The 26,181-nt window shown below is 37.7% G+C and overlaps 1 protein-coding gene across 4 annotated transcripts in view; it reads left to right on the top strand.

Moving 5' to 3' along the window:
• The window catches only part of cdin1 (CDAN1 interacting nuclease 1), an 80,749-nt gene that overhangs the window by 22,335 nt on the left and 32,233 nt on the right, over nt 1-26,181 (top strand). For 3 of the 4 annotated variants that reach the window (XM_038272713.1, XM_038272722.1, XM_038272739.1), the window contains 6 exons: nt 952-1,024; nt 10,763-10,842; nt 11,430-11,479; nt 14,568-14,635; nt 16,836-16,901; nt 17,735-17,840. In XM_038272713.1, the coding sequence (XP_038128641.1) occupies nt 952-1,024; nt 10,763-10,842; nt 11,430-11,479; nt 14,568-14,635; nt 16,836-16,901; nt 17,735-17,840 (443 nt within the window). The remainder of the gene's footprint in view (nt 1-951; nt 1,025-10,762; nt 10,843-11,429; nt 11,480-14,567; nt 14,636-16,835; nt 16,902-17,734; nt 17,841-26,181) is intronic. The other variant, XM_038272731.1, reaches the window with a different exon arrangement.

The following is a 26,181-nucleotide window of genomic DNA, read 5'->3' as shown; positions in this document are numbered from 1 at the left end:
GGTTAGGAATACAACAACATAATTTAGATCCATTAAGGTCATTATAATGTGTGACATCAGTAAACCATCAACTGCTGGTGTCTTTTTAGTGAGTTCCTGAATCTCTTTGAAAATACCCTGTGCTGATGTTTAAAAAAATATGTAAGATCCAGATGTTTTTAAACAGTTTCGAACTCGGGTACAGTGGTGTCTCCAAAATGTCTTCCAAAACTATTCATACACTGCAAACCTTTTTATTTCATTTTTAGTAACCACAGACTTTTTGCAAAGTGATGCATGTTTTTTTAAGTTTTTTTTTTATAATTTTGTTTTTCAGATTAAGAAAATGTTAAAAGTGTGACAAGCTTTTACTTTCACCCCTTTTACTCTGATACCCTCGGAACGTTCCTGGGTCATGAAATAATATGTCAAGTTATTCTATTCAGTCTCTGTGCTTCATCCCTCTAAACTGAGATGTATGGTTAAAAGAACCCGCTGCAACTCTGTGGGAGCTGCATAGCTTAACAGCTCATGTGGGACACCCCAGTACACTACAAACACACTAGGGGAGTTTTACTTAAAATGCCTGTAAAACAGTGATATGCATATGCAAGTTTTAGGTTGGCTCAGTATCATTCTAAGCTTACAACCAATTCAGAATCTGTGTCATAAAGTTAAAGCTCATGTTTAAAGACTCTTCTTTAACTCTGACTAAGCTTAAGGAATTAATTTTTACAAATAACTTGGTAGAAACGGCAATGTTCGATTGGTTTGGACAAATATAAACATAGCTTCAGCGATAATGGTGGGGAAAGGTGCACCTAAAAACCCTCTTGTGGGGTTAAATACAAATGCACATCACATTTAAAAAAATTTTTTATGTAATAAAACATAAAACCTCTTAATTCTATTATCTTATTCGATTTGGTTTAATAAGATTCCAATAAATTGTGCTGTGCAATTTGTTTAAAGGTGGATCTGTCTCCTGCTCTGATGGCCCGTATTATCCTGGATCGGTTCCTGAAGGACCAGGGCGGTGAAATGCGTAAGTAACACGTTTCCGTGTAATTCTCCACCAGTCTTTACTTCAACCTTAATAGTCTGTTATTCCTCTCTCTTTTTGGGTCCAAAGTCCCAACCATCAGTTGTATCTTCTGTCTGTCAAATGCCAATTAGTGGACAACATTTAATGGCTCTGGCTTCCACAGCCTGTGATTGGCAATTAAGTCTTAGAGCCCCCCTCCACTAGTGCTTGGATTAACCTCATTTTTGTTAGCTTTAACACCTGTGAATTCTCTCTTCATGTGATTTTCTCTGCATGCTTCCTTCTTTTCCATACTTTTTATTCCTCCCCAAGCTGCTTCCTCTTTTCCTAACCTACTGGTGTACATAAAGGAAATTGAGTTAAAGAAAAATGTGACAAAAAAAGTAAACTATTCCTCCCAGTGCTGATGGAGCACCACAGGGGAGCAGAAGTCCAGACGCAAATATTTTCATTGAACTTGTTGAAGAGAAGAAGTTTATACAGAAGAAAGAAATCTGTATAAACATGTAAATTCTGTTTATTATCCAACTCCTTGGTAGTGATTTCTGCTGCCTCTCAATAATTTTTGGGTGCAAAAACAAGAGAACCCCCCCCCCACCCCCTCCATCTGCCTTTTTTCCCCTCTGTTCTTGAATTGTAAACATATGTATCCATAGAGCGTTCCTATTATTCCAGTAGTTCTGTCCTGTCAACTACTTGCATTTGTCTATTGGGCAGTCAATACTTGAAGTGAATCGCATAATGTCAAAAAAGACGTGCTTCCAATTTAAATCAAGAAAGAGATTAAAGTGGATGTGTGTTATTTTCAACTTCACCGCAGCACAGCCATTTGTCAAAGTCAAAGATGTGATTGCTTTGGACCCGATGTTATCCACTGCATGTCAAAATACCCGTCTGAGAAGCTTGTAGAGCAGACAATCATCCTGGAGAGCTAGTTGCATCATATAATAGCATGCTGCACTGGTCCATCTCCATATAGAAGCATTAATTAATTGCTTGGAGTACAGATTAGGTATATAAAACTTTCTGGATGGTTGATATTGAATTATAAAGGCCCAGTGTTTTGCTAAAGATACCCAATGCACTGTCTGGCAGAATCAAACCAACTTACTTAAATTTTCTGCGATTGGAGGAACAGTCACTTAGATCTACAAAAAACAGGTTTAGATAAAAACATGCACATGACCTACGCTAAATCTAATTCAACTGTGGCAACACTTGAAAACTGATGCTCAGATGCTGCACATCATAAGAAGGGACAAAATATTCATTCTATAGAAAAAGATGTGAAGATGCATTGCCTGCAAAAATAGTCGTCACCTGGATTCAGCAAAGCAAACACATGTCTCTTATTGTACAATTACTGCAAGGGCAATCCTATCCTAGCTGGCAACTAATTATTTAACCCCAGCTTATGCATTGACTATCTTATCAATTCTTGAGAAGTCTCTAAGGAGATTTCAGAAAATGTCTAAAGTAATATTATAAATTGGAAGGTTAGCGGGCAATTGATTTTTGTTAGAGAAGTGTCAAGAAGGGAAAAAAAATGTTTTCTGTCCTTTACTGGCAATCACTTAAAAGTTTGGCATAATCTGATAGAAGAAAATCAACGGTGGAACTAGAGAGTTTAAGAGCATTAGTTGCCTTTTAAAAGTTTATTATGATCTTATGAAATTTCAAATCATTCTGGCCTAAACATGTATATAAATGTACTCTTTATCAGACGATATTGTCCCAGAAGTTAGAAAATTTTTATTTTTGAAAAAATCCTGTCTTAAAATCTTGTGTTTTTTATTTTATGCGGCCTGTTAGTTATATGTCAGCTTGTACACCTAAATTCGGCCAATCGTATATCAAAAGTCATCTGTCAATCGATTTTTTTAAAGTCATAAGATCTTGATTTATATGTCGAAGGTAATATACGCAACGGTTGAAATAAGAAATAAGAATCATTTACTTTACAATTGAGCTACGTCCCAGTGTTTACAGGGATGGACGTCTGTGTCATCAACAGGTGTAGAGCTAACAGAACTGGCAGCGTTACGAGGCAGGGTCTCAAACATGTACGGCTGTAAGCCTTCTATACCAAACCAAGCTTCTGCCACCCTGGTGTCCTCTCTACAACATCTTTGTCCCCACTTTCCTTTTCTAAATAAAAAAAATGTGTGACAGAGGAGATTCATCCACGACCACCGACACAAAACTCTCCTCTTCTTGCATGTTTCCGCTGTCCATAGCGTTCCTTGACAGTATCGTTGCTAAGTGCTACTCGGTCCCAGTATAATTTCCCATTGGGAACCTACTAGCACTAAGTCGCTAACTGGTTAGTCTAAAGTCTATCTGAATATCCAGAGTACAACTTCCAGAATACAGCATGTAGGAGACACTTTATCGTCTTTTTTTTTTTTGTGTGTGACCATTTTCACTAAAGAAGCAGTATTTTTGTTAAGTCACTTAAAGGGGATTGAACTTTTGATTTGTTGATTTTAGAGCTTTCTTTTTCAGTACAGATGAATTTTTTACGACAAAAGGTTAAAGCATGCACTACAGGCATGTTGTAATTTTTTTTTAAGATTCTTGTTGAATCGTGAAAGGCTGGAGAGTCTCATGCAGTATTTTTGATTTTTTTTCCTGCAAAACACATATGAAGGATTTAGAAATGTTACAGTCTTTAATGCCAGTTGCTAAGCAAGGGATTTCTGTTTTCAATGAGCTTCACTGCAATCTCCCGTTGACCCGCTCAGCGTTTCCGCATGAATTGCTTCCCGCATATGCTGCGGTCAAATCGTCGACTCTCCCTCTGAGTATATTAGACCCCAGTAATGTGTTTCCACCATGAAACAATGCAAGGATAATTGTCTTTGCTGGCGATTAGCTAACAGGTTGGTTCAGTGCTATTGGCAGGCATATCTGTCATGCCGCCTCCAGCCCCTGTCTGCATTCCAGCGTTCACATGTTTGTGTTTATTGTGTTTTTAGTGGAAGTCTGCAGGGAGGGTAGGCATGCTCACTGCAAAGATCAATAGACTTCTATATAAGGGACATTACCCCCGACTGGGTGACTGGCTTGCCTTTGCTGAGCCCCTTTGTTGTTTTTATTCCCTTACTCTTTTCTCTTGCATTTAAGAGAAACAGGAATGAGGCCTTTGGGACTATAGAATATATGTACAATCACCAGCAGTGGATCAATAGGGAGTTTTAAATTGTTTTGTGTACTGTCCTGGCTTTGGTTTTTCTTGCTGGCTGCTGCATGTCACCCTCCCTTCCCTCCTTTCTAGTAGCTGCAGATGCCACCACACCTCCACGTGATGACAACCCAAACAATCTGGCTCTCCTTCTCATAGCTCAAGTATTGGAAAGAGCATCAGTCAAGCAGAACTGGTTGTGCTTGTGAAGAAATCGATATATTCAAAACAGATGTATCGTGTATTGAATGTAATATCAGCATCCATAATGCTTTTGGCTCATGAAAATGGACTAGACACCTGGGCGAGGAAAGGTCATGTGCACTCAGTCGAGATAATCACTGTGAACGCATGAAATGTCCTTTCGGTTATTGCTATTTCTTTTGCTAAAGCATTCATGGAGTAAATCAAAAATTTTATAAGAGTTCATTAATGTAAAACCTCATTAATGTAATCAATAATGGAAACAGGGATAATTGGAAAATTATTTTAGTCTGGAAAAAATCAGATAAGCTGAATCCTCTAAGGTTTAGGTAGAACTGCATCTCATATTTCAGTTCCAAATTAGTTGTTTTTTCAAGAAATATTATGTTGTTTTTTTTATTCTGTCTCATTATTTGTAATTTTATTGTTTTATATAAAAAATGTATATAAATTTCGATTTTTGGGGAGGTTCCAATCTCTTTTTTTGCTTTTTAAAATTCTGTGACCAATACATCATTAACCGTTTATTGCCGTAGCATCTCTGCATTAGTAGAAGCCTCTCAGATGTCACCAGCAGACACACTGGGGGAGCTCCTGCTCTTCTTTTACCCCTCTTGCTATCTTTCCATCTTTCTATTCCTCTTTTGACAGGAGCTGATGTGCCTCTGGATTTAGACATACACTTTTTTTTTTTTTCCAAGGAGGCAATTTTGCGAGCTATTTGACCTTTTCCATTTTCCCAAGGCCCAGTTCCAGATTAGATTGCAACTCCATGTTTTGTAACTATGTGATTCTGGTTCTTTTAAGATTTATTGTTGCATTCCTTTACAGCAGCCTTGTATGCAGCGTTATAAATGTCTAACATTTGATGTTAACACTGTGAGAACGGTCGTGTCTGCCATGATCTTTTTAGATCCTTGACAGAATTCATTAATGGCTCCAGTGTTTTGCTGATAAAATGAACTGAATATTGCACTTCCTTTTATCCAGTAAAAATCTCTTAGCATTTACTATGATTGTTATTGTTCTTCAAGTACACCGCTCTTCTCTTTGGCACCCCTCCTCTGTGTGGAGCTGGTGTTTGTGTAATTGCAGCCTTTTTTTATTACAAATAATGGGAGCAAGGGCTCTTCATTAGTGAGAATGGGAAGCAGTCGCCACAAATGCAACTCTGCGTGAATGTGCTTGCTATTGTGCATGTGTGAGTGTGTGTGCGAGCCAGGGAGGTAAGCAGCACCATGGCACTTCACTTGACAAGTATACTAATTACTCCTTTTCAGTATAGGAGCTCCAGTCAGCCTTTGCCACAGTCTAATGGCCTGACCTGGGAAGCCTCTCTACAGCACAGCCTCCCTTGGTCTTATATTACTACCAATGCGCACACACACACACACACACACACACACACACACACACACAGAAATGTAAAGTTTCATCTCACCGCTATCAAGCAGAATCAGGTGGAAGCAGATCAGTTCTGCCCCAGTAACCTCTTCAGGGACTGGGTTCCTCCTGCACTGGAGATACTACCTCATGTTATTAGCCAACACCCACACGCCATCAGTCTAAAAAAATAAAAAGCATCTTGTTTTTTTGTTTTTTTTCTTCCTGTGCATCTCCGACTCTCTTCCTCCTTCCAATCTCAAGAGGCCTTTTTTTTTTGTTTTGTTTTTTTTTTTCAGTGCGGAAGGATAAATTTAAAAGGAGTAAATTGGAAAATCAAATGAGGGCTTTAGGCAGCCGCAGAGATTTGCGGAGCTGTCGGCCAGCGTTGGAGAGCCTCATCCATCATGTCCCACAAGTAGTCAATTCCTCTAGTATCTGTAAATGTTTTCAGATATTAGCCAATTTATATGCTCCGAGATTCATCATGGAAAATCAGCTTTAGCGGCGCACATTATCAGAACCTGTCTCTCCCCTTGCTCCATGAAGTTTGATGAACGAGCTTCCCTCCACAGCTCAGTGGGTTGTGCATGGAGAGTTTGGGGGGGTGCTCTACATAACACACATTGGTATCTGCCCCCACCCACCCACTCGGTTGTAAGAAGTGGGTTTTTTAATTAATAAACAAACTTCTAGAGGAGCTCATCAGTGTCGAGTGCAATAACAACTGCCATCCATTATTGTTTATCAGGGTCCTCCCTCAACAAATGTTGCTATTTAATGAGGTTTCCTGGATTTCTTTTTTTTTTTTTTTTTTTTGTGTTGCAGATAATTACTTTTTTTTTCTCCAAGAAAAGGGAAGCAAAACGGAAGTAGGCAGTGAAATCTTACGTCATTGTTGTGTTACTCTTACCTCGCAGTGTATAGCGTATTTCGCTTCCAGTATATGACAACAGACTTGTGATTTGTTTACACTGGTTGTTTTCTTTAGCAAATCCCAATGGAGGCGTAGCATTTCACATCTATTATCCTCCTCTCCTCTGTTCTTTTTCTGCTCTGATGTTGACGGTGTGATACCGTGCCTTAGTAGGAGTTTATACCAACATGGGACAATTACAGTAAATTTGGTGAATGTTTACAAGGTGCAAAGTTGTGCTGCAGGGCTTTGTTCTCTGTGCCTGGTGTTCCTGAGATTATCCTTTTTTGTATTTTCCTACACATTTTTATGCATGTGTTTGAAAAGGAATGAGTGTGTGTTTGTGTGTAGTGAAGAGGAGTATGGGGTGTCACGGAGGTGTGCCGCTGTGCAAGGCGGGGGCTTCTTTAATAAATGTATGCTGATGTCGGAGGCTGCAACGATGCGAAGGATGCGAAGGGCTGTTGTTATTTACTGCTGTGTTTGTGCGCAGCAGCGAATCCCTGGCCGGCAAATGGCATTACGCTCTGTGATGAATGAGCATTAGGGTTAACTCATTTTAAAAGCATCCTGATTTATTAGCAGCCTGGCCTTCCATTTTCATCAGGTCAATGCTTGGTTGAAATTTCACAATGTCAGCGCCAAGGTCACCTGTTTACGGCTATTTTTAACCCCATTGCTCAAAAAAAGACCATCGGAACTGCACCTGATCACTTTTTGTGGCCATCAATGAAAAATTCTAAAGGGCTGTAAAGACACAAGAGCTTTGAAGTCTAGTCCTAGATGAGTGTGAGCGCAATGTGAGAGACCAAAATGTGGCAGTGGTCAACCTCCAATTATGAACACTAGTAAGACAAGAGCTTTAATGGCCAAGGTTTGCCTTCGGGGAGGTTTATTACACGCTACTGTTTTGCAGAACTAGCATCAAATCTATAAAACGGCCATTAGGAAGAGAGGGAAAAAAATCAATCAAAATGCCATTAAAGTGGAATAAGTTGCCAATATTGCTGATGTGATTGCAGGTCCTTTTATTTTCCTTCAGATTATTAGGCACAGTCGAGTAGTGACTTTGTTAAGGGAAGCCAGTGTTGTTGGGGAGTAATATGTCTCCTAGCTTCATAAAGTTTGCTGCCTCATATTTCCCACTGTATTGATTATCCATTATCATTTGTCAAGAGGTGTCCTAACTCAAGGGGAAAATATAACCCTCTTTCTTCACCGCTGCCTGCACTGCACACGAGTGCAGTATGGATCTGAGTGTGAAGGTACCAATCTTTGAGAAAAATGAGCAGCGAAATAAAGCACAGCCCCTGTGCCTTGCAGCTCTGAAAGGAACTGTGGGGTTACGAGGGTGGGTTGGTGGAGCATCTTGGCTGGAAGAGACAGAAACAGAAAACAGGTTGCAATAGGGAAAAAAAAAAGATCTGGCAGAAAAATGTGAAGACAAAGAAACAAAAGAGAGATGTGCTAAATGTGCTTTCTTCTCATTCCTTCCTCCATACCTTTTATATTTTAGAGAAGGGATCATGTCTGCCTTTGTTCACTGCGTGTGGAGTGCCAGCATTGCATCCAGGTCAAAGACTGTTTATCTGCAATTTTCTAATAATCGCAATAAATGCCACAGGATATAATATATACTTTTAAATCCATCATGTGCAGCTATGTTATATACAGCATATTTTATGCTTATCATATTCTAAGGTGGTCTTAAAGCAAATAAAAGCTTTAAAACAGCTTCTTTTCTTTTGTATTTTCACTGCTAGAATAAAGGTGGCATTACTCTTAACTTGACTAATAAAGCTAATTGATCTTAAAGAGGCAAAATGGGGTTTTCTAATGACACTGACACCTGCGGCCAAAACACAGATCTGCAGCACTGTTCTAATTCATGTCATAGCTTGCACTGTTACTTGATAAGGTTTTTTTTAGTTTTTTTTTTTTTTTAAACTATCACCTTGCCTGTAGTTGACATTGGTGACTGAGTTGAGGGAACTTCAGACCCAATGTAAATTCTTGAAAATAGATTACAAGCTTATTGATGCATCTGTCCTGAACTACTGAGGTGTCAGTCTATTCATCAAACAATATTTAAATTGCAGAGGGACAAATAAATAAGCAATTTTAAGTATAATTTTCAGTACAAAAATTGCAAAAAGTATTATAGATTTTCAAGTAGAGTGTGTCAGATTCAGTCTAGTCACATTAAGCTTCAAATACCTCTTGATTTAAGTGCTGACTAGAAGCTAACTTTGGCCTTCTTATCCGAAAAAGGAGAGATGTTCTTCATCTATTTAGAAATGTTTTCTATGTTGCCTTGATGCCGCCATACAAATTGTTGGAGGCTTCTTCAGTGCTATATGTAGCTGATGTTAGATCTGCCTCTTTTCTTACTTCAAAATAAGAGTCTCAAACATGAGTAAGTTAACCCTAAATCAGACACTTTTAAATCCAGGAATGAATGAAACCATATACTTTGCAAAAAGTCACAATACGCCTTCCTTTGACAAATTATGCATGTATTGCAAGCCATATGCCATGAGATCTTATTACACCTCTGCTCAGTTGTTCTCTTACTGAAAACTGATGCCATAAATTACATAGCATTGCTTTGTAGCTTGTATTTTATGTTTTACTGCATTGAATATTTTTTTAATTTTTAGCTCTTCCTTCTTTACCAGCACAACTTTAAGTGCATATGTAGTATTTGCATTTCTCAATCGGTTTCTGAGAATCTCTGCCAGATTGGTGCTAGCACCATCCATGCTTGAAATGTGAATAGAAACATCCCATCGCATTGTCTCTGATGCCGCATCTCTGTCAGATTGCAGCGGAGATATATCACCGAAATGGCACGTCTCAGCCGTTTCGTCACACAATGATACAATCCATTTAATCCAAATCTTTTTAAGAAGTGATTTAAGGAATTTTTTAGCTGTTGCTATAACACAGAGTCAATCCAACATGCTTGCTTTTGCTGATTTATAATGTTAGTCGAGAAAGAATGGGATGAGAGATGCAGAATACTCTGCATTCATAACAAGATAAACTACATGAGGCGGCTGTGCTGTGGACTGAAACATTTATCTACGGAAAATCTGCATGCGCTCTCTAATGGACAAGGGGAGATATACGAGACTAACTGTAGAAACTGTTCAGGCTGCATTTTCTGTCTATATTTGCACAATATCATGCAATATAGATTTTATCTTTTGTCCATTTAAGACTATGAGCTTTCTTTTATTATATTGTGTTAAGCAACTGTAAAAATGTATTCTATACGCTAAAAAGTCATTGATACAGTTTAACCAGATTCTGTATTTTTTGCTTTTCTGAATGAGTATAATCCACAATATAACAGTGTAGATCCCATAATGAGTAGTTTTTAATACAACACAAAAATGAAGGATTTCAAATCTAATCCTCATTTATGCCAAAGCATGTGGTCGGTTGGCACAGTTAGAGTTAAAATAATCTAAGATACGTATTTTCTGGTGTGTGTATTTATTTTATTTTATTTTTTTAGATTTTTTTTGCGGCACTGGTTTGTGGCCTTCTATTCTATTCTCAAAAAATATATAAAAACTGGAAACCGCACTTTACCTGCCACGACTTAGCTGCACAAAGGATAAGTCACTTAAAGCCTGTCCTTTATTTTTTACCATCCACTGTATGTATGTATGTATGTGGTTTTATATATAGATATAGATATATATAGATTTAGATATATAGATGCACTGTATATACTTCATTGACCTTTTCCTCCTTTGTGCACCTTCTGTTGTTTACAAGTGAATTTCTCCATTGTGAGATCAATAAAGTTCTATTCTAGTTTAATTTATTTATGGTTATTCAATAGAAAGTTGGCAGAGGGAAGGGGAAAATATGTCCACAGGAAAGTATTAACATGATGATATTGTTTTTTTTTTGTTTTTTTTTTATTCCATCCTAAATTTCCAAGATTTGTAAAAGATTATTTGGTGAACCCCTAACAAAAGAGTGTCTTTGATGTACCCTAAACTTTCTCTTTGCTTGATTTTTTTGTTTTTTTTAGCTTCCAAAACCATCCTCAACAGCATGCTGAAGGAGCCATCATTGATTGCCGACCAAATACTAGCAACAAATATCTACCAAGTAAAGACTTTACACTTTGCATTTCACTAATCAATCTTAACCCTGTTACACCAAGTGTATCATGTTTGACACGTGTTTATGAGATCCATACATCATCTTTGTGATTTTTGATGATTTGAAAAACTCGATGTTTAGACCCAAGTATTGAATAGGAAATGCCTATAGATACAAATATGTAAAAATGTATGTATGTTTTCCCATTGGTCAGAATGTTCAACGAAGACTATTTTCAAAATTTTCTTACTGTCTTTTCATGGTTCAGAAATTTAGTTTAATTCATTTTTGCTTTAAAGGAAAACATATATTTTTCAAAAACAAGTATAACCTTGTTTGTTTGCCCATCATTTCTCCACCTCTGCTCATAAATAATGTTTTTAAATGCTGCTGCTGCTGCACCTGCCAGACGTCAACATATAATCGTGTTTGCTGATAAAGTCACACGGCATCCAGTCATATGTGCCTGCATCTACTGTATTTTTTTTTTTTACCTCTCAGCACTGTATGGGCTTTTCCTGACTTCACTTTTTTTTCTCTTTTCTTTTTTTTTGTTGTTGTGTGTGGTAATATTTCTTCCTCCTCTTTTTCAGTGCACAATAAATGACTGCTGTTATGGACCACTGGTAGACTGCATCAAACAGTATCCTATCCCATAAAATTTTAAGCTTGAAATTGACGAGGAGCTATTGAAGGGGGATGAGATGTGTCTGGCTTCACCTGACATAAAAGTTCTGCTTCACAGAGTGAAGCGTTTCATCCCGTCTGCCATCCCACTCTCACCGATCCTAAGGCTCGAAGGCAATGGAGGGAGGAGTAAGAGGAGCGGATAGGCTGATCTAAATGCATCTTCAGGAGACGAGATGCAATGTTTTACGTTATGCACTGTGGGGAGAAAATGCAGAGGACTTTTTTTTTAATTTTTTTTTTTAAGATGCAAATTGTGAATGTTCCTGTTTCTTTGCTTTCCTCTATAAAGCTGTAAACACTCGTGCCAAGTAACAGGCGCTGACTTTGCCCCCAGCATACGGGCTGAGTGGGAGTCCAGATTTTTTTTTTTTTGGGAGGGTGGACCAGCTGGGTAGCGCACCAAATATTTCCTGGGGGTGGAGACTTAATTTGAATGATTGTAGTGATGTGTATGCATGTGTTAGTGTCTCCAAAGGCTTTCTGGAGTGCGGTGAGGTTGGGTTGTTCTGTTCACAGCCAGTCAAGCCTGTCCTGTGCCGCCCTCCTCCTCTTCCCCCCTCTTTTTCCCCATTCTGTGGTCGTCCTCTTATTGTGAGTTGAAAATCTGTTACCCTGCCACCTAGTTCATTATCAACGCCCCATTGTTGTACACCTTTAAAGACACATGAGAGGAAGAGTCCTTTTATGTATGTTTGCATAAACCCCCTTTGCTGTTATATTGTAATCCTATTAGCAAACGTCTTTGTTCTTCCAAATAATAATTATTTCTGCATAGCATTATAGTAAATTTAAGATTCTTCTCTATGGCAGCATCCATTGCTCAGTTTAATTCAAAATGGCATTTAGTTAGAAATGCATTATTTTAAGTAGGTGCTGTAGGAATGAGCTGAGCACATGCAGTGATCAATACACTCTAGATTTTTTTTTTTTAAGCATTTTTTTTCATCCTGTACATTAAAGGAGAGCACTTTGTAGTTTTTTTTGTTATAGTTTTTTTTTACTTTTTATTTTTTTATTTTTTTTTAAAGAAAGCCTATTTGATACACCTGAAACTAATTTTTTTTTTCATAGATAAGTGCCTTTCAATTTGCATGTTTTCTGTTGGGATGTAGGATAAATTAAAACTAATGTAATCATAATACGTATAAAACATCTCAGTTCGCTACTTTCCTGTGGTTTTCTTTAGTTCAAATAGAATATACATGCTTTACTCAGCTCTCTGCTTGGTTAAGTATAAAAGAGAATAAGATGGATACCAAGTAATATTAACAGCATAAAGGGAATGGTGTGTTATTCAATAAAAAGATAAAGTGTACCTGATCAAGGTTTGCTTGTATTCAGTTTAGCACTACCATCTGTATTTTAGGCAAAAAGAAGCCTTGCCGAAAATTTTCCACCACTGAAATTGTACTGGTATATAGATGCTGTAATTTGACCAAATGATGAAAGTTTTTTACTGTAGCTCTTTTCTTTCTATAATAGGAACCATCATTTGGACAATGGAGTATCATTGACAGGGCCTGTTCTAAAAGTTGCCTATTATTCATTTGTGATGGGATTTGTGATTTGCAATGTCCAGAATGATTAGAAATAGTCTTTAATCAAAGCTCTTTTTTTTTTTTTTTTCTCCCTGCCATTTATGTTTACATTTTGGTAATGCAGCTTTGGATAAAAAAGTGCTTTCATGTTTATTTTATCACACCTACAGTACATGTTAAAACCAGAAAAGGGTAAGCTAAATGGAAAGAAAACAAAAGCTTTTTTATTTTGATGTTTTTCTTGAAGAAAAAAAGTTATTGGAACCAACCAGACTCATGTGTAAAAATAATTGCCTTTTAAACCTAATTAATGGTTGTCCAAACATAAAAAAGGTTAAAATTATACAGGAAACGATACATGATGGGGGAACATGATGATCAGAGGCTAAATTGCTTCTTCTGCACCTTGATGACTTGAACCACAGACTTTGCTCTCTAGTAAAAGATCTTTAAAAACATTGAGAAGCTTAAACATACTTGAGTTACGCAGCAGGAATTTGATCTAAAGCTTGATCCAGGTTGATCTCTGAATAAGCTGCTCTAGTGGTAAGTCACCCTTCCTGCAAACAGGAAGCCTGGGTTCATATCCCAGCTGCGGGGAATGAGCTGCCAGTGTGCCTTCACGCTAATGCCTGCTTTGGGTAGTGGTGGCCTAGTGCTTAGGGCATTGTGCTTGGAATCCAGAGGCTCTTCGTTCAAGCCCCACTCCTACAGACTGCCACTCTGGGAGACCCTTTACCCCCACATCGCTGCCCGGGCACCACACAATGGCAGCCCACTGCTACCCAAGGAGATGGGTTAAATGCAGAGTTCATTTTGTCCATCTGTACTAGTAGCAGTGTAATGACAATAAAAACGCTGGGGGAAAAAAGACAGGAAAATAAGGGATTTGTGGTGCCTTAGTCACAATATGGACTTATATCTAAATAAGAAGCTGTGACAAGATGAGGCCTTAAATTGCTCATTCATGCTGGACAATCCTCCATTATTGCCCTCCACGAAATGTTGATAGTGTTTGCACATTTATTAGCAGATATGTAAAACATGGTTGAAAAATGAAGCCATCTACTGAGCGAAATGCTTTTAAACAAAATGCTTACATGACGTTTGTTCAGTTGAACTTTCTTTCTCCACTGCCACTGGTCAACTAAAAAAACAGAACTTTACTAAAGAACAGACTTTAAGGTCATTAATTGTTTTAGCCTCACTTCCCTGCTACCTTTTTAAAAGCTGCATGATGGGACGTAGGGCTCCACATTGAACCGCTCTACATGTGTGCACAGGTTTAAAAAATGTCTTATGCCAAATATTTTTCACTATGGAAACATCTCCCTCTACTTCTTAAATATTTAGTTCATTGTTTTTTTTTTCTTTTGAGCCTTTTTGTAAATAAGCTTTACTTTTCCAGCATAGTCTGCATTCTTGGGAAACGTTGTTTTTCTATTTAAGTGGTCATAAAATGCTTCTGTGGGTCTATGTTGAAATCCTTGACATTGTTCTCAGCGCTGTTGGCCAAGAACATGAGGTGCTGCTTCGTGACAAGCTGATGGAGAGAAATCTTTCATTTCTTGGTGAGCAATTTTCACTTTTTAAATATAGGTATGAGGTAGTTCTTTAGCTTTGCTTTTTGACATTTTTTTTAACAAATTGTATAATTACTTGATCTTTTTTTTTTTCCAGTTATAGTTAATTGTTTTGATGCATGTGTGATAGCTGCTAAAGTCTATGTCTCTGGTTCCATAGTCCATTTACTCCAGTTCAATTTGAAGGTTTTTTTTTCATCCTTTTGATCATTACTATTTTACAATTTTAAAAGTTTTCCACAAGTAAGAAAGTTGTTGATCTTTATTTTTTATCAGATAATTCAGAAAGGATGTCAGTTATATATATATTTTTTTATTATTGTTTTAGCTGAATCACAAATCTGCTGGTAATACTTTGAATATTACCTAAAAATACCTAAAAATTATATTTTTTCTGAATTGTTTTTTATAATTTAAACTGTTTTCAATTTCCTTTTTAAATGGAAGACGATCTCAACATAACAGAGCCTTTGAGACTTGGCTTTGAGATTTCCAAAAAACTGCCAAAACCCTTTTGGAAGTCTGGGAACTGAGCCTAGGATAGACTGCTTTTTGGAATGGAACACATAGTCTGTATTTTTAGTTATTGCCAACTTTTTTATTGCTAATATATGACTCTGAAACTAAAACTGTGTGTGAAAGCAAAAGCCCTATGACTGCTGCTGGTCTGAAAAGATTAAAAACATATTTTTATGCTTTCTTATTAGGGATGCAACAACTGGTTGTCCCAATTTCCTTGAGATTCAGGAAACTGATCTTTTCCACAAATCTTGTCTAACTACACAAAAGAAAAAAAAAACAAAAAAAAGCCTACTATGATTTCAAAGCTTTTAATTTATATTTGAGAGCACATATGCAGTTAAAACAAGTTTGTGTTTGTTTCACAGATATTGTTTGGTTTTTGTACGAAATAAGATTGAAACATTAAGGATGTATTATAAGCATATTGCACCTGACAGTGTTAGTTATAAAAGGAAACTGATATCGGCCAAAATCGGAGTCTGCAGGCTTTTTAAAGATCAGTCAGCAGCCAGAAACTGCAATAGGTGCACAACTAACTCTTAGGTAACATTATGTTTGTTAAATAAATAACAAACCAGAATCACCCACAATATGTATCACCAGGTCAAAGATTAAAAAAAGAGTAAAGGTAGAATATCTGACCCGTTTTCTCACACTTACTAGTTAAAAAGAATCGAGCTGAATTTTCAAGTCTCGCTTCCTCCCACCACTCCAAGGTCAGATAAATGATGAAAGATAAAAGTCATTCCCTCCTTCATTGAGACCAAATCATTTATTTGGAAATAGAGAGCTGACCTTTCTTCAGGGCTGCACAGAGGACCGTTCTAAAACTGAGTTTGAGGGGCATGGGGGCCACTGAAGCAGCCTCACCCCATCTGATAAATGGATTGGAAATAAGCTACCCAACAGCAGGGATGGCCCATTAATTTTAATCAAAGCTGATGTAAAAAGGCGATCATATCCTCATGCTCAGTGTGTGTGAGTAGAGGCTTCAATGCTATGACACACACACATGCGTTTACAACTGCATCACCACATTCAGGGTGCCCCTCCATACCACAGGCCTCTGGCAGCTCTTACTGACCTCTCTCGGCTCTCTACCTTCACCCTTGGCTGATGATGCTACCTCCTTCCCGCCACCCTCCATCTCTCCTCAATTCCTTTCCATGCCCCATTAGTTGAGCTTGGCTGAAGACAAAGAGGCAGGCCCTTGGAACTGAATGACCTGGTCAGCCTGAGATTTAATTGAGAAATCAGGTGTTGTAGATATAATGACCAGAGCACAGCAGAAGTCAAGGACAGTGGCTGCAGCATGCACAGTCAGGGGTCAAGCTTACAGAGGTATAATGCCAAAGCCATCCTCGTCCAGCAATATATTATCTAAAGTAAAGCCAAACTTCGTCCTGAAGCTAAAGCTTTGTAATTAAGCATGACACGCTCTAGTGCAAAGACTGCAAACATGGAACATGCCCATATAGCTATTGTACTAAACTTTTTGTCCTCAGCTGCAGTTTTCTCCAGTATTACATTAAAATTAGATCAATGACCATTTGTGATGTGTGCGTTTTGTAAAAGTGCTCAAACTTGAAATCAAAATAAGATAAATGGACAAAAAAAAATTATCTTAGGTGGAAAATATGAAACATCTCTATTTTATATCTCTTAGATGAAAACCAGCTGAGAACTATGGGCTATGACAAAACGCCGGATATCATCTTAGAGGTGCCTGTTGGTGAGTACACATAGAAAGTTCTTGGATAAATTACATGGAGCTAGTTATTGCTGGTTTCATGCATAATTTTAAATACAAATCTTTAATAAATTAGATTGTCAGTGAAGATTTTATTAATTTCAGTTAATCTATTCTAATGGCAAAAACCTAGAAATTTATTTGATTAAACACTTCCGATTTATATTATTGCAGTTTATGGCTCTAGGAAAACATAAAGAATAATATTTAAATCAAAAGGACCAGCAAAATCTTGAATAATAATTTTCTGTAGGGTGACCTAGTTTAGATAGACTAACAGTATACAGTGAGGCCAAAAAGTATTTCGTCAAGCACTGATTGTGCAAGTTCTCCTACTTTGAATAATGAGAGAGGTCTGTAAGTTTTATCATAGGTACTTTTCAACTATAAGTGGCAAAATTAGGAAAAATATCCAGGAAATCATATTGTAGGATTTTTATGAATGTATTTGTGCCAGCTACAGTGTGTGCAAACCTGGTGAAGACTTGCAGGAAATGTTAGACCTCTGTCATTGCCCACAAATGTTATGTTACAAAGTATTGATTGGAACTTTAGTTACTGACCAAATGAATGTACAGGCCCTAATATGGTCATAGTATATTTTTAAACCTGTATCATTCCGTTTGCACCATGCAATCCTCAGATTTTCTTAGAATCTTAATTTGGTTTTAAATAACTTTGTCATGCTTATCAAAATTAATACCTGAACATTCTTTCTCTTTCATTCAGTTACTTGCAGTGTCAATTACTGACATTTTGTGGATTTTTCAAGATATACCCATTTGACAAAAGTCTCTGTTTTTCATTTAATAAAGCTGTAGAAGGACACATCATACACTGGATTGAAAGCAAAGCATCTTTTGGGGATGATCACAGCCATCGAACCTACCTCAATGAGCAGTTCTGGAGCTACTGGAACAGGTCAGCTTTGTTTTACCTGCCATTATTTCCTCAACTTACCTTCTTTTTGTATTATTAACCACAAACCACCGTCAACTGTGCACTAATAAAAGCTGCTCGTATCTTTTACTAACAACTCTCACCACTTCCTCCCTGGTACGGGTTGCTTTTACCACAGAATTCCTCATGGTGCCTCCTTTTTTTGCGCTACTTCCACATTCGCCCCTGTTATTAGAACTCTTTGCTGTCCAGAATGGCCTTTCTGCAGGTTCGATTGTTTGGCAGAATACAGACATTGTGTTGGAAGGAAAGCTAGGAAGTGGGTGATTAATGCATTACATCTGTTGTCATGAGAACTTTTGGACAGGAACAAGCCTTTTGTGGTCTGACCGTTGTAGGAACCAACTTGTGTGTGCTCACATTTCTGAATGAATTGTTGGAATGATGATGTCATTGCCAGTTAAACAAAATCTGGGATTTTTTTTTTCCTGCTGTGAAACTGTACTGTTTAAAACAAGTGTAGAAACCATCAAAAGTATTTGTTTGGACTCATAGTACAGATCTAAAGCAAGAGGGTAAAAGTCAGATTTCCCAATCAGTTCTTTTTGAAAGCCTAGAAAAAAATACTTAAAAAAAAAGAATATTTGTTTAGTATAGCTGTCAGTTTTGTACAGATTTTTTTTTTTTTACCAATGGATATAATAAGAAACCTGTGTAATAGCAAACAGACTGGTGGTTCATATCCATGCCTCACTTGGCACTGGACCGCAGTACCTCACTACAGCACTGATTCCAATCAGCTGTGATGGCCATCTGACATTTAGTGACATGGCAGTGGATTGCCAGGAGGGGCCTTTCTTAGGCGTTGTGTCCAAAACCCTGGCAGAGACGAGCTGTCTTTGTATGTTTTTGGCTCTTGTGTAGTTCCACATTAGGATCCCATTTCTGGATGGATTAAGGGAAAAAAGTCTGAAGGGGAAAACACTTTATGGACTTTCAAACCTACTTAAAACTAGAGTAGCCAAAAGTCGCTGCTGTGGGGCAAAGGTATTTAGCTTGTACTCTTATATGCTGTGTTGACCTCTTCAGTGTAGAAAAAAATATATATATTTATTTAAATATTTATTTATTTATTTTTATGGTGTTAAAGGTGACACCTATTCAGCATCTTTTTATTTTCTCCTGATGTAATCTAAGTTTGTCACAAAGGAACTGTGTCAGGCTTTCAGCTAGGAATATTTCATAGGGTGTATGAAATATGCAGCTAACTTAGGGTGACCAAACGTCCGTATTTCCCGGGACATATCCGTATTTCACGTCCTGTCCCGGGCGTCCAGTGTTTTTTTTAGAAAGTGAGGAAATGTCCTGATTTTTTAAATTACCTCAATTGGACTATTAAATTTACAGGCCTTAGGGCACTGCGCACGACGCTGCGTGTGACGTAATCCCTGAGCCGCGTCAGTGCGGGCAGCCCTGTTCTTAATCAGAATATAGATACTGTAGCGTGGCTGTCAGTACGCCAACAACATGCAAAAGCACAAATGTATGTTTACCAACGATTTAAAAAGAGTTTCCCCGCTTTCAGACCGGGTCAAGACAAACGGGAGGCCTTGTGAACAGTGTGCAAAGCAGGCACACATGGCTCGGTGTCCAATGGAGGTGCAAGGAATCTGAAAAGCCACCTGGACACCGAAAGTAAAGATAGTCTATTGATATGTTTGTTCATTTTTGGTACATTTTGAGTTATTTTTGCTACACAAGAGGTATTTTTTGTTAATTAGCTCATTTGTTCATTTATTTTATCCAATAGCCTACAGAACAGACATTATTTCGTTCATTGCTGAGGCTGGGTATCATCTGTTATTGGGAGTTGAGAGTTATTGTTTACTTTTATTGTTAAGTGAGGGATGTTTAGATGAGACATTATTTTTTTCATTGCGCTATTCATTAATTACAGGAATTGTTAAGCATTACAACACTACTTTTGTCCTGATTATGGGAAGTATGTGTGCTTGACTAGAGGTGGATTTCATTAGGAAGACGAGATGATTTTTAGATACAATATTTTGTTTCATAAATTAATTCAAACAATCAGAAAGTGTAATGCTACGTTCACACCACAAGCAAATTAGAGCAGCAAAAAAAGCATCTGCTGCTTTATTTTTGATGCTTGTACACATTAAGGTCAGACGTGCCTCAAGATCATCTTTGATGTTCCTGAGATTCGTCTATTGTTTTTACAGATGCATCTACTGCTTGGGCTGCTCCTGTGTTCAATGGCAGAGAGTGGAATTGCTATATTCTCTGTGATCAGTCGGTAAAAGGTAGTTTAATATGTTTTTAAGTGAGAAAGTACACATGTGCAGTCAGTTCATCAAGATTACGAGCCTGCCTTAATATATTACTTCGATTTCAGAGGCGCTCAGACCCCATATAGGAATCCCCAGCAGCAAAAAATTTATTTTTCCAAATCCAGCATCTACTGCTTGGGAAATTTTGAACATTTAAGTGAAGTTTTTTTAGTAAAGGGTGTACAATGTACAGCCGTAGACATTGGTATCTATAAAAGCCTTAACTGTCTTGGGAATTGATTTCAGTTGTCTGGAACCGATCTTGATCAAAATTGATTCCAGACAACTGAGCTTTGACCTGCTCCAGATATTACTTCTCAGTCATATTATCACTTTTCCTTACAGATGACTATGAGTGCTTTATGTAGAGGAACTGTAATCCATTGCCAAACTGATCTGAAGTGTACTGTTGGCTTTATGAAATGACAGATGATTGATACATATGTGCTGTAGCAGGCAGCATCGTTTCATAGCCCAAAATGTTTGATAACCTAAAATTAGAGCCTAAAAAATCCCTCCCAAAAATAATTACGTTTCAATGGAAAACACTTTATATCATTCAGCTGTATCAATTAGCTGTTTAATTTCAGTTAAGATCCCAAGGTCGTGATTAATAATACGTTTTTTTTTTTTTTTTTTTTTTCTTTTTAGTTTAAAATCAGGTTTCGAGTGTATGCAGGTGTAAAACTTGTGGTTTCAATTATTGTAATTGTAAGAACTCAATGTCAATTCAAGTTCAAAGAAACCTACCTTTGTCAGCAATAGATAGTAACTGCCGAGAGGCTTACCAGCTTTTGCCAGCAGACCCAAACTTTATGATGGGATGGTTTCTGTCATTCCAATCTATGCTACTCTTAAATTTTAGCCTTAAGGTACAGTATGTTGCATTTATTTTGACTGGCATTGTCTTGTCCAAGTGTATTAAGGTTCTAACCGAGTAGGTCCAGAAGCAAATTATGTAAAGAACAAAGTAAAAAGCTCTTAGTGGTACCTTTATCTAGAAGTCGTGTAACTTTTTAAATACAATGATTATTAGGTTTTGTAATCTTTGTTATGGCGTGGTATGCACACATAAATTTTGAGCATAGAAAGTGAAAATGCATATTTTAGTTCTCTAAGTGAAAAGCGGGCAGTAAGGGAGGGATCAGATTAATTTATTCCTTCGTATCTCACCTCCTATTGGGTTTTGTTTTCTGGGAAAGCTTTAAGCAGGGACATTTGGTTTATTTGCCCATTCCTTCATCCTTCAAAATCTGATTTTAGACCTTGACTTTAAACTGCTTTCTTTGTTATTGCCCTTGGAATTGCACACCGCTCTTTGTAATTACCTCATTGCTTCTGATTGACGTTTTCAGTGATTTGCTTATTTTTTCATGAATTCCCTCTTTGCTTTAACTGAGCCGCTTCACCCAGTGCTCGTGTTAATTGTTCTTCGGTTGCCTTCAAGCAAAGTGTAGTCGGGGCATGTTTTTGTAGACTGGAAGAAAAAAAAATAAAACATAACTGATTTTCCCTCCAAAGCCCTCAACAACTGCATTTATCATCCAAGCAATAGTCTTGCCAACACACTAACCCCATAATGAACCCCTCTTCAGTGGAGTGAGGGGTAATGACGCTTCACCTACAATGCTACCAAGAAAAGAAGACAGCGGATGGAAAAAGGGAGAGGAAAGCAGCCTGGTGCAGATTCAGATGCTACGTTTAGGCCCAGTGCCTGGATGAGATGGCGAAGCAGCGGCTATTGGTGTCTTCCAGCCATCAATCTTTAGCTGGTGGCGTTCCAGAGCCGACGAGCCCTCCGCTCTGACGGATGTTCAGATAATTGAGCGATCTATCTTGCCCAACTATCAGAGTTGCATAAAAATTATTCACCTGCTTGTGAATATTAAACACATAATGAGCTTTTCATGTGTTTTAGGACAAGTGCGTAAGGTTAAGCACAGCATGGAGAGAAATATGTACTCCTGTGTGCTTATTAACTTAACTGTGCCATCTAATATACGGTGAACTTTGTCAGGGTTGCCAAGGGTTCTCCCACAAAGCAAACAAACCATAATCAAGCTTCTGGTCTATACATATCATCATGTGATTTTTGATATCCAAGGAAAAGCAGTTTTGACTGCAAAATCTAGTTCCACTGTCTATATTTGGTGAAAGATGGAGTTGGGCAAAAACAGTACAACCTGTATTGCTTTAATTTCAATTTACTTAAAAATAAAGTTTTTCATCTTGATGCAAAATTTGAAGGAATATTTTGTGCCATTTTTTTTTCTTTTCATTTCTGCTCTGATTTTTTTCTTTCAGTAAATTGTTTCTTTTAAAGTATTTTTACTCCAGTTAGGTATTACTCAGTTTTTGAATTAGTTGGCTTTTTTTGGTTATCTAGTTAATCATAGTTAATCTGATAAATTTTCTTTCAGCCCTTATGCACACTTCATTGTAATTTAGCATGCAGTGGTGCTTGAATTGCAGTGTGCAAAATATATTGACTGTGGTAGAGACACACAAAATTATTGGCGATAAGTTTTTTTTTTTTTTTTTTTCATTTTTTCTTGTTTCCATATCAGCAGATACAAAACATACATTCGCCAATACATTAGTGTATTCAGCAGCCATGCCTTGAGATTGTGTAAAGTGCATTTATTGCTGCTCCCTCCATTTTTTATTCATTATTAGTGTTTAACTTGTTAATTGATATTTATTTTTGTTTAAACTGAGCATAGTTTAGCATTTGTCATCACCTTTTCATTTTTATCATGTTAATGGGGAAAGAAAAAGCAACATTGGCCTGGAAAATTGGCCCGAGATTTTAGCAGCGCGTATAAATATTTGTCAATCAATAGACTGCAGTTTTTCATGTTGCAAAAATAAGCGGAATTTGTGTTGCAGTTCATGTAAATTGAAGTGCACTAAAAGCAAGTCAAAATAAGTGGCTATGTGTTTATTTCAGGGCATGTTTTATGTTCCACAGATTTGCACTACAGTATCATCTGACTTTAATTAATTTATTAGAAGCTAAGATGACCATATTAATTCTGAATAAATTGAATTTGCCACCACCTTTCTCTTCCTTGGGTCACCATTCACTGAAGTTTGGATCATATGCAAGGAAGTATGGCAGTGATCTGCATGCAGCTGGGTAATACATTATCCAAAAAAATTTGAATATGATTGTTTCTACCAAAGGCTTCATTCAAGCAGCTCTTTCTAATTTTAATATTGTGATATTTAGAAATGGATGATTTTATTTTGAAGCCCTTAGATATTCAAACTTTATTAAACTATGATGTTGTCTAAAATGTGATCTCATCAAAATGAATTTAGGTACCAGTCAAGGATCGCACAATCCTTACCAACATAAATCAGCTATGCAATTCATGAAGTGCAAATATGTCAGAGTTGAAAATGTTGGCTCTCATAATAGAAGCTTGAAAAGGTTAGATCTGATAAAAAGCTGTCAGCCTTCCACAAAACATGATTTATAGCAAAATAATGGACTGTATGGCTCATTTCTCTCCCGTATGAAATGGGGGGGTAATACTTTTTGGTTTGATGCTATACATGACCAATTTGAAATTTGTTATGGGGTTGATTGCACATGCAAATACAATGGTTTACTTTTTGTCTCGTTAAATCATTTTAAAAGTTACATCTTGGAGTGATTTGTAGATTTGTAGTCTTATGTATTTGCAGCAAATAATCATTATGCTTTTAAAGCACATACTTTGTAGATCTTAATATAGATCTGTCCTTTGGGGTTCTTTGTTACACTTTTCATATACATAATGGAGGCAATACTATGATTACTGAGGAAGTAAGGGTTTTGAACAATTATCTAGTGATTTGTACAGCATCAGCAATCTGGTCTGTGACAAGCTGTCTAACAAATGGATAGAAAATGATTTATGTGGCATTTTGCTGTCACTGGCACCAATTGGCATTGGAAATCCTTTTCTTCGTTTGGACTTCTTTTCTAGTTGAATCTAACATTATATCGACGTTTTTAGTCTCAGCATGTCCATTGATTCAGGACAATAAATCTTTTATTTAATATATTTTAAATTGCTATCAATTTTCTTATAATGGTTAATAGTTGAAGGTATAAACGTGTTTAGACCAATGTTAATATAGTTTACTGACCTTGACCTGGCTGATGTTTTGGTCACATTTGAATATTGGTGGGGCTTTCATACATACTCATGATGGCATGAGATGGACCCTACGACCTAGACAAGTGGCTTAGGTAGTGCAGATCATCTAGAATAGCTAATCAATGCTTCATCAAGGCTTGCTGTGGCTGTCAGTGTACACTAGGCCAGTACATCAGACCAGTACACCATGTGAAGGAGGCCATAAGAGGGGAAAAAACCCAGGAGTGGGACCGGTACAGTTAGAAACAGTTAGAACCTGAATGCATGAGGATGGAATGTGGAACCAACCTCCACAGATGGGGTTGTCCTCACAGCCCAACACCATGCAGGATGCTAGGCATTTGCCAGAGAACACCACGAATAGCAAATTCTCTACTGGCACATTGTGTTCTTCACAGATGAAAGCACATTAAAACCTAGCACGTAACAGAATCTGGAGACACTGTGGAGAGTGATCTGCTGCCTGCAAAGTCCTTCAGCATCGTCAGTTTGGCAATGGGTCAGTAATGGTGTCGGAAGACATTTCTTTGGAGGGCCGCACAGCCCTTCATGTGCTCACCAAAGGTAGCATTACTGCCATTAGTTACCAAGATGAGATCCTCAGACCCCTTGCAAGACCATATGCTAGTTAAGTTGGTGCTTGGTCCCTGCTAATGCAGGACAATGCAAGACCTAGTGTGTCTTGAGTGTGTCAGCAGTTTCTGCAAGATGAAGACATTGAAGCTATGGAATGGCCTGTCCCCTGGACCTGAATCCAATTGAGCACATCTGGGACACCATGTCTGAATCCATCAACCAATGTCACATTGCACCACAGACATTCCAAGAGTTGGCAGAAGCTTTAGTTCAGGTTTGGAAGGAGATCCCTAATTTTGTGCTGTTTTGAGGACATTACATCAAACTTGGATTAGCCTGTATTGTGTCATTCCACTTTAATTTTGTGTGTGACTCCAAATATAGGCCTCCATTGGTTAATACATTTGATTTCCATTCATGGTTTTTGTGTTGTGTACAGAACTAAGTATTTAATGAGAATATTTCATTCAGATCTAGGATGTGTTACTTGAGTTTCCCATTTATTTTTTTGAGCAGTGTGCTTTTATTCACTTTTACTTTGTAGTTGCATATACCAATCAGATGTTTAAAATTGCTTTCTCCAACACCACTACCATCATTCTCTGTGCTTTGAAAAAGCAAGTTGCTTTCTCAACTGGTCACAGGGAGAAGAGGGGGGTGCATTCCTTGGGGTTACTGGTGCTGATGAGTCTTGTTCAGGACAAGATGCTGTCTGTCTTGACTCACAACTTATGATCAGTTGGGAAGCTGTTCATACTGACAGGTGGGGGCCGTGGGCTGGGTGAGTACTTGTTGGACGATTTCTCTTTAGTTGGAAAAAGAACCGAGGTCCACACACAGGATCCTGGAGTACCACCTTGGGTGGACCAGGTATGCAAGATTAAGTGAAGGCTCGAGTGAACTGTGTCATCTGCTAGTATACTCTGTAAGTAAAATACACGGGTTCAGTAGGGGGCCTGTTATGTCCTTCATATGCCATAATATTTATAAAACCAGGCACTCAAACAATATTAAAGACTACAGATCTGAAATAATTTGGTTACCACGGGCATTGTGGAGAAATACCATCAAGACCTGGAGCTTTTTTTCCGTGTCTGATTTTGGAAGATCCTTTTTACATCTTCTGTGACCTGTAGTGTTGGCGGGGCTTTAGATAGGAGTCGGGAAGGTGTTGGTAGACCTGCTGTGTGTGAGTGTGGTGTGAACTGCAGATTTTTAAACTTATAGAAAAAGCAGTTAGGATAGGGTTGGGCTCCTTTAGTTAATAACGGACTTAAAAGCAGC

Source organism: Cyprinodon tularosa, unplaced genomic scaffold (genome assembly GCF_016077235.1).
Source record: "Cyprinodon tularosa strain WSP-4 unplaced genomic scaffold, ASM1607723v1 ctg120, whole genome shotgun sequence".
Classification (NCBI taxonomy): Eukaryota; Metazoa; Chordata; class Actinopteri; order Cyprinodontiformes; family Cyprinodontidae; genus Cyprinodon; species Cyprinodon tularosa.
Note: the sequence above shows the minus strand (reverse complement) of the source record. Positions and strands in the feature narration are given on the sequence as shown.